The 9,359-nt window shown below is 39.4% G+C and overlaps 1 protein-coding gene across 4 annotated transcripts in view; it reads right to left on the bottom strand.

The window, feature by feature from the left end:
- The window catches only part of TIMD4 (T cell immunoglobulin and mucin domain containing 4), a 48,637-nt gene extending 41,111 nt beyond the window's left edge, over window positions 1–7,526 (bottom strand). For all 4 annotated transcript variants that reach the window (XM_060198048.1, XM_060198049.1, XM_016190619.2 and 1 more), the window contains exon 1: window positions 7,442–7,526. In XM_060198048.1, the coding sequence (XP_060054031.1) occupies window positions 7,442–7,499 (58 nt within the window). In that variant the 5' untranslated portion in view covers window positions 7,500–7,526. The remainder of the gene's footprint in view (window positions 1–7,441) is intronic.
- Between the last annotated feature and the right edge of the window lie 1,833 nt (window positions 7,527–9,359).

Consider the following 9,359-nt stretch of genomic DNA (forward strand, 5'->3'; position numbering starts at 1 on the left):
AAAGACATAAAGGTTCAAAAAATCCCAGAGGGATCCAAATTAACCCAGATTAAAGACACCAGACACATCATATTTAGAATGGAAAGGAAAATATATAAGAATAAATAAAGGATCCTGAAGGCTGCAAGAGAAAAACAAAGAGTCACTTACAGAGGAAAACCCATAGGATCAGCAGCAGACTTCTCCACACAACCACTACAGGTCAGAAGAGAATGGCAAGATATCTATTGAGTGCTCAGTAAGAAAGGCTTTAAACCACGACTACTGTATCCTGCTAGACTGACAATCAGACTGGATGGAGGCATAAAAACCTTCTCAGACAAGCAACAGTTGAAAGAATCAACTATCACCAAGCCTGCCCTGAAAGAAGTTCTGAAAGGTCTCCTATAAACAGTCAGACCACCATAAATATGCCATCTATCAGAACACTCTAAAAATCTACAAGAATGGCATTAAAATATCTTCAATATTTGATATCAATGAATGTCAGTGGCCTGAATTCACCTATTAAAAGGCACAGAGTAGGAAGATGGATCAGAAAACACAGCCCAACAATATGATGTCTACAGAAAAACCCACCTAATTCAACAAGACAAACACAGACTCAAAATGAAAGAATGGAAAACTATCATACAAGCCAATGACAAAAAAGGGCAGGAACAGCTATTCTCATATCTGACATTATATACTTTTAAATAAATAAAATTCAAAAAGATAGGGATGGACACTACTCTGAGCATTAGCTCAGAGGATCAGTCAATCAAGAGGACTTAACAGTTATTAACATCTATGTACCCAATGAGAAGCCATCTAAATACATCAAACATCCAGTAAAAGAGCTGCAGCAATATATTAACAGCAACATAATCATAGTAGTGGACTTCAACACCCCACTTTCTTAACTTTACAGATCATCCAGGCAGAAAATCAATTAAGAAATGAGGGACCTAAATGAGAAGATAGACAAACTAGAACTATTGGACATTTGCAGAGTCATTCATCTCAGGAAACTGGAATACACATTTTACTCAAGTCCACAGGGGTCATTCTCAAGGATAGACTCTATCTTAGGCATCAAAGAGAGCATCAGCAAATTCAAGAGCATTGAAATCATCCCAAGCAACTTCACAGACCACAGTGGAATTAAACTAACACTTAACAATCAACAAAAGATTAGTAACAGTCCCAAAATGTGGAAGCTCAGCAGTACACTACTTAACAACTACTGGGTCAAAGAGGAAATCAAGGAAGAAATCAAATGTTTCAAGAGTTCAATGAAAATGAAGAGAAAAGCTATAAACATATTTGGGACACAACTAAGGCACTACTGAAAAGGTAGTTCATAGCCATACAAACACACATTAGGAAACAAGAAAAAACACAAATAAACAACCTGATTGCACATCTTAGAGACCTAGAAGAAGAACAAAGGAACCCTCAAGCAATCAGAAGGGCAGAAATCACTAAAGTAAGGGCAGAAATAAATAACAATGAAAATCAGAAAACCATACAAAAGATCAACAGAAGCAAATGTTGGTTCTTCGAAAGAGTGAACAAAATCAACAAATATTTAGCCAGATTCACAAAACAAAACATAGAGAAGACCCAAATAAATCGGATTATAAATGAAAGAGGAGATATCACAACAGACACTGCAGAAATTTAACATAGCATGCAAGACTTCTATGAACAACTAAATACCACCAAACTAGAGAACCTGGAAGAAATGGACAATTTCCAAGATACCTATGAACTTCCAAATTTAATAAGAACTAGATAATATGAAAAGGCCCATCACAGTTCATAAAATTGAAACAGTTACCAAAAACCTTCCCCAAAATAAAAGTCCTCAGCCAGATGGTTTTACAAATGAATTCTCCAAAACCGTCAAAGAAGCACTAATAACTCTGCTTTTAAAAGTCTTCCAGAAGATTGAAGACACTGGAATATCCCTTCCAGCTTCCATGAAGCCAAAATCACTTTGATACCAAAAGTAGATAGGGACACAACCAAAAGAGAAAACTGCAGACCAAAATCTCTGATGAACATAGATGCTAAAATACTGAACAAAATTCTAGCCAACTGGATACAGCAGTATATTAAAAAAATTATTCATCATGACCAAGTGGTGTTTATCCCAGGAATGCAAGGTTGATTTAATATACATAAATCAATCAACGTGATCTATCACATCAACAATAGTAAGACCAAAAACCACATGGTCATATCAACAGATGCAAAGAAAGCCTTTGACAAAATACAACATCCCTTTATGATTAAAACACTACAAAAAATGGGAATAGATGGAAAATTCCTGAAGATAGTGGAGTCTATACGTAGCAAACCTACAGCCAGCATCATACTCAATGTTGAAAAACTGGAAGCATTTCCCCTCAGATCAGGTACTAGACAGGACTGCCCATTATATCACCATTATTATTCAACATAGTGTTGTAAGTTCTTGCCATAGCAATCAGGCAAGAGCAAGGAATTAAACAGATAGAGATTGGAAGAGAAGTCAAACTCTCCCTATTTTCAGATGACATATAGTATACATAGAAAAACCTAAGGAACCCACCAAGAAGCTTTTGGAAATGATCAGGCAATACAGAAAGGAGTCAGGCTACAAAATTAACATTCAAAAATCAGTGGCATTCTTCTATGCAAACACTTAAGTTAGAAGAAGTTGAAATCCAGAAATCAATTCCTTTTACTATAGCAACAAAAACAATAAAATATCTAGGAGTAAACCTAACTAAAGAAGTGAAAGACTTGTATACAGAAAATTATGAGTCACTACTCAAGGAAATTGAAAAAGACACAAAGAAGTGAAAAGATATCCCATGTTCATGGGTTGGAAGAATTAACATCATCCAAATTAATATACTACCCAGAACCATAGACAAATTTAATGCTATCTCCTCAAGATCCCAACCACATTTGTTTGGAGAATAGAACAAATGCTACAAATGTTTATCTGGAACCAGAAAAGACCTAGAATTGCCAAAACAATCTTGATAAGAAAGAACAGAACTGGAGGCATCACGCTCCTAGATCTCAAACTGTATTATAGAGCCATTGTCATCAAAACTGCTTGGTACTGGAACAAAAATAGACACACTGACCAGTGGAATAGAATTGAGAGCCCAGAAGTAAGCCCCAACACCTATGGACATCTAATCTTTGACAAAGGTGCTCAGACTATTAAATGGGGAAAGCAGAGTCTCTTCAACAAATGGTGTTGGAAAAACTGAGTTGAAACATGCAGAACAATGAAACTGAACCACTGTATTTCACCAAATACATAAGTAAATTTCAAGTGAAACAAGGACTTGTATGTTAGACCAGAAATTATCAGATACTCAGAGGAAAATACTGGCAGAACTCTTTTTCCGCATATATTTTAAAGGCATCTTCAATGAAATGAATCCAATTACAAAGAAGACTATGGTAAGTATAAACCTTTGGGACTACATCAAATTAAAAAGCTTCTGCACAGCAAAAGAAACGAATACCCAAACCAAGAGACCCCTCACAGAATGGGAGAAGATCTTTACATGCCACACATCAGATAAGAGGTTAATAAACAAAATATATAATGAGCTTGATAAACTCAAGAACAAGAAAAAAAAATAACACCATCCAAAAATGGGGAGAGGACATGGACAGAATATTCACCACAGAAGAGATCCAAAAGGCCAAGAAACACACGAAAAAATGCTCCAAGTCTTTGTCAGAGAAATGTAAATCAAGACAACAATGAGATACCACTTCACTCCTGTGAGAAAGTCATACATCAGAAAAGGTAACAGCAGCAAATGCTGGAGAGGTTATGGGGTCAAAAGAATCCTCCTGTACTGCTTGTGGGAATGTAAATTGGTCCAGTCTCTGTGGAGAACAGTCTGGAGTACCCTCAGAAGGCTAGAATTAGACCTATCCTATGATCCTGCAATTCCTCTCCTGGGGATACATCCTAAGGAACTCAACACACCCATCCAAAAAGATCTGTGTACACATATGTTTCTAGCAGCACAATCTGCAACAGCCAAAACCTGGAAGCGACTCAGATGTCCAACAACAGATGAGTGGCTGAGCAAGTTGTGGTCTATAATACACAATGGAATACTACTCAGTTATTAAAAACAGTGACTTCACCATTTTCAGCTGATCTTGGATGGACCTTGAAAATTTCATATTAAGTGAAATAAGTCAGAAACAGAAGGATGAATATGGGATGATCTCTCTGTCAGGCAGAAGTTGAAAAACAAGATCAGAAGAGAAAACACAAGTAGAACCTGAACTGGAATTGGTATATTGCACCACAGTAAAAGACTCTGAGGTGGGTTGCGGGGGGGGGGGGGGATACACGTCCTAAAAGGATGACTGAGGACCAAGTGGGGTTGTACTGTTATATGGAAAACTGGGAAATTTTATGCATGTACAAACTATTGTATTTACTGTTGAATGTAAAACATTAATTCTCCAATAAATAAATTAAAAACAATAAAGAAAGAAAGAGAAAATACTGGGGAAAGGGAGCATGGGGAAACAGCATAATGGTTATGAAAAAGACTTCCATGCCCAAGGCTTCAATATCCCTGGATAATTCCCTTGCACCACCGTAAACTAGAGCTGTTTATTGCTCTGGGTCATATATATATACATATATAACATTTATGCCAGAGTTCCTATTAAGGCTGAAGGAGATGGAAAGTATTGCTATCCAGAACAACGTGTCTGTGTTTCACATCTTCAACTGCTCATCAACATGGGTTCAGAGCTTGTTAGAAATATAGATTTGTGTTTGGGAGGTGTTGCATCCAGTAGAGTGTACATATTACCTCACACAAAGACCTGGGTTCAAATTTCCAGTCACCATCTGCACTGAGAAAGCTTCATGAGTAGTGGAGCAGTGCTACAGCTATCACTCCTTCTCTTTGTCTCTGTCTTCTCTTTCTGTTTTAACTTCTATCAAAAGAGAGAAAAAGGGTCTGGGGTGAGGAATGACCACTGAGAGTGGTAGAGTCATGCAGGTAGTGAGTGCCAGCAAGCCTGGTGCAATAAAAAAAGAAAATAAGAGAAATGGAAAAAAACACTTTTATTGTCCAACCCTGAGTCAGAGTCTCTGAGACCAGTGACCTAAGAAATGTACATAATCAAATTCTTCAAGTCACTGTGACATCACTGATCATCTACCCAGTGTCTGAAGACCCTCACAAGATTGTCTAAGTTTATATAAGTAAATGAGAGTCATAACATGGAAATGGAAAATGGATAAGAACAGGGACAAGTTGAGACAGACCTCTTATCAGCTGGCATAAAATTTGCAAGTTTTATTAATGCATGAGAAGGGTGAAGCAGCACATCATATATAAACCATTTTATAGAGTAAATAAAACAGTTTTCATTGCTGGGTGTTATTGTTTATATAAAGATATAAACAGATAAATACATAGAAGCATCTTTTGGTACAGTGGAAAAGGACCTACATTGGGGGTAAAACTTCACTATAGGAAGAGGAGAAGTTGTATTCATGTGTCAACAACTCTGCTATAAACCATTGTCCCCTCCCCACAAGTAAAGTGATTTTTTAAAAATGTGTCTGGTCGGGCATATGCTCAGATCACCTGCCAATAATCACCTGTGTGATCACCTGTGTGACCTGTGTGAGGAAAGGAGTTGGGGGTGGAAGTTCAAGAGATTTAGTCCTGTAGCCTGTTAATCTTTTCAGCAAGGGTGTTTTGGTATTACTCCTCTGAATAAAAATTAATGCTATGAAAAGGAAAGCAAACTACTTGGTGTGGCAGAAAAAAAGCATCCACTAGGAACCCATCAGAAACATCATTTTACCAATTCCTGCATCTGTTTCCTAGGAGCAAAGCCGCTATAATCCTGACCTCAATTATTATCCTAAACCAAGAAGGTGAGAGGATGCCCACCTCAGAACTCACTCTGAGGTTCTCAGGAAATGAAGTAGCAAATACCAGATGCAATTAGTAACACACTAGCACACAAAATGAAAGATACTGAGACTTCTGGTTACAAATGCATCCTGGAAGGAAGGTGACAAGTCAATTCCCCTTTCTGGGAATTATACAGGAGGACAGGTAGAGAGCAAAACCCTTCCTCCACTGAGTCTCAGCTTCATCCTTGACAAAGAGGAGGACTTGGTCAGTGTCTTGTCCTCACACAGCCAGCTCTGTTTTCTGTGGTCATTATCTTCTAAATGGGCCATTTGAGAGAAGGTACAAGTGAAAACAGTTCAGTGGCTGGATGGTGATGCACCTGTTAGAGTGAACATGTTACAATGTGCAAAGGACCTAGTTCAAGTTTCTGGTCCCCACCTGAAGGGGGAAGCTTCATAAGTGGTGAAGCAGTGCTGCAGGTGCCTCTCAAATTCTTTAAGTTCTGGCTCAGTGTCTGACCAATAGCAGGAATGATGGACACAGACCTCTAGTTCCCAGGGCAAAAGAAGACAAAGAAAGGGATGGGGTAGCTTTACCCCCTCACCTCATGCAGGGCATCTGGAGAGAGGCAGTTTAGTAAAGAAGGCCTGTGGGTGACAGGTTCTCTAATGTGTGTCTCCACTGAGGACCAACCCAAGCTAGCCAGGAAGCCCCTCCTCAGAGGAAATTGGAAGTGGGCATGGAGTTAGGGAGAAAGAAAATCAAGAGAAATGACTGGTGGGGGTATGGGGAGAGGAGGACTATTTTCCTTGGAGCATTTGTTGTTTTCTCATGCAGCTTTTCTGTAAGATTAAGGCACAAGCAGTTACAGATTTTAACAACTTTTATTGATAAGGTCAATTCTTAGAATCATTCAAAGCAGCCTCATCCAGGCTTCTTGTTTCCTACATGGAAGAGCCAGTTAGTAGAGCTACTCACATCAGTGTGAGCTAGATACACCTTCAATGCAGTACAGATTGATCAGTCTTTAAAACACCAAGAGAATAAGCTCTAGTCTGACCCAGACCAAGCATGGACATTTGCAACCAAAATCAGCACTGACATGCAGAAAACACACTTCACCTTGAAGCCTTGAAGTCTTGCCCCCAGCAAAGCAAAACAAAACAAAAGGACACAGGAAATCCCTGAAACTAAAGCCAAGAATGAGAACTCTAAAGAGTTCTGAGCAGAACAAGCTTCCCTGGCTATTACTGTGCCGTCAGCATCTGCAGTGGACAGTTGTCTTTTTCACATGTCCAACCTTTTATTTCTGCATCCTGTCAAAAATTGCAGGTCTTGACAGGAAAACAAATGTCCCTGCTCCCCTCCCCTAAAACCTTCATACTACTTTCAGGACAAAAAAAAAAAAAAAAAATCTCATGCGCTAAGGATGGAGAGTAAGTCTCCTAAGAAGAAAGGCTGGGGGTTCAGGGGAGAAGGGGGGGAAGGGGCTTCTGTTTCCCTGAGGCTCCTACACAGAATGTTTAGACACTTACTCAGATACAGCAGCCCCAGATCAATCACCAGCCAGAGAATGGAGGACCCTGTGGACATTTTGAGAATTGGCAGGCCCCAAGAGTCTGTCTGTCTGTCCCCAAGTCCATGTCTTATACTCGAGTTAATGCTGACAGGGCGGGACTTTGTAGTTTCACTTCTCCTTTTGTTCCTAATCTTCCCTTTCCACCCTCCTGAGTGGCCTCAATCTGGGATGTGTGATAAAATGTGCTGAAGCACAAGTGTGTGTATATGTGTGCAGAGGGCTGGTGTGGACCACAAGAATGCCTTTGTCCACACACAGGGGGTTCCTACATATAAACAAGCATCTACCTGTGTCTCTGCAGATATACACACATGTGTAAGATATGCGTGAACTAGCGTCCTTCTAGTAACTGGACAACTTGAAATGAAATGCAATTAGCTCTCCCCAGAGATGGTAAATTGGATGTGAGTTTTTCTTGCTGGCCAAAAGAAGATTAGACTGGAATGAGTCTGGAGCTTTCACCCAGGCCCATGGTCTCCTTGTCTGATAACAAGATTTAAAAGCAGGGTCATAATCAACCCTCACAAAATTCTGTTCAGGCTGACTGGGCAAGGGTTACTAGGAGAACCAGCTTGTGATAACCACAGACAGGCTCAAACAATAAGCAAGCCCAAGATCCTTGCCCAGTTCTATCCCTTGTTAGTGAGGTCACCTGACAAGGAAGGATAGATTCAGGGGTTCAACATGGATATTTAGATCCTTCTGGAGGGTACAGACTCACTAATGTCCAGAACCACAAAACAAATTAGAGGAAGAAGCAACTCAGTGTTTACTAACCAGATGTACATTTACATCATCAAAATGAACAAATAAGTGATTTTTTAAAGCCTTTTCCTGAGGGCCAGGTGGTGGTGCATTCAGGAAAGTGCATATGCTACAAAGAGCAAGGACCTGGGGTTAAGCCCCTCAATCCCCACCTGCAGGGAGAATCTTCACAAGTGATGAGACAGTGCTGCAGGTATCTCTCCTTTTCTCTACTTTCCTATCTCCCCCTACTCTCTCAATTTCTCTCTGTCTCTATACAGTAACTAACTAAATAAACAGATAAAATTTAATCATTGTCAGTAGTCATGCTTAGTTAGGTGACAGGCACTCTGAAAAAAATGATGTAGAATTAGGTTTAATCCTCATAATCCTAAGAACTAGATAATGCTAAGTTTCCCATGTAATAGATGATGAAACTAAAAGCTATATGTGACTTAAAATAGCTGAATGAATGACATTCACAGCCAGGAAGTTGGCAAAACAGGACTCAAGTTCAAGGTTAAATCCAGGATGGCCTTATAACTTGCAGCAAACTATTGTGGAAAGGACACTGAATGACAAGTAAATCAAGGGCATTTCTTTTACAGGCTATTCCTGAGTCTAAGGGCAGAACTGAAAGTCTGGGATTTTATCCTTACAGCTTCCTAGGACCTACCCTCTAGCCAGGGTCATCCAGCATGAAGTTGAGCATACTACCAACTGGCTCCCACCAACTGGCTTCCACCTAAGCTCAGAGAGGGAACTCAAGAATGCTCTAAAATGTTTTAGAATTCTCATTTGATTGCAACCAGCAAAACTAGCCTCACTTATTCAACACTGGTCACACTGAATGTCCCGGTGCAGTACTGATATTAGGTAAGGTCCTGAGCTCAGAGAAGCCAAAAGAACAAGATGAATTAGGACAGGTGAAATAGTTAACTAGGATAGTGTTTTTTCCTGTGCTTAACATAGATTTAAGCCAGCCCCTGCCATATTTTGTTCTGGTTTTTTGTTGTTGTTGTTGTTTTTTTTTTTTTTGCAAGGTACATTTTAGAATAATGTACCTGATTTTACTAGTGGTGAGAGGCAAATACAATTTGTTTGATTGATTTTGAAAACAGTATTTCCAT

This window comes from Erinaceus europaeus, chromosome 9 (assembly GCF_950295315.1).
Source record: "Erinaceus europaeus chromosome 9, mEriEur2.1, whole genome shotgun sequence".
NCBI lineage: Eukaryota > Metazoa > Chordata > Mammalia > Eulipotyphla > Erinaceidae > Erinaceus > Erinaceus europaeus.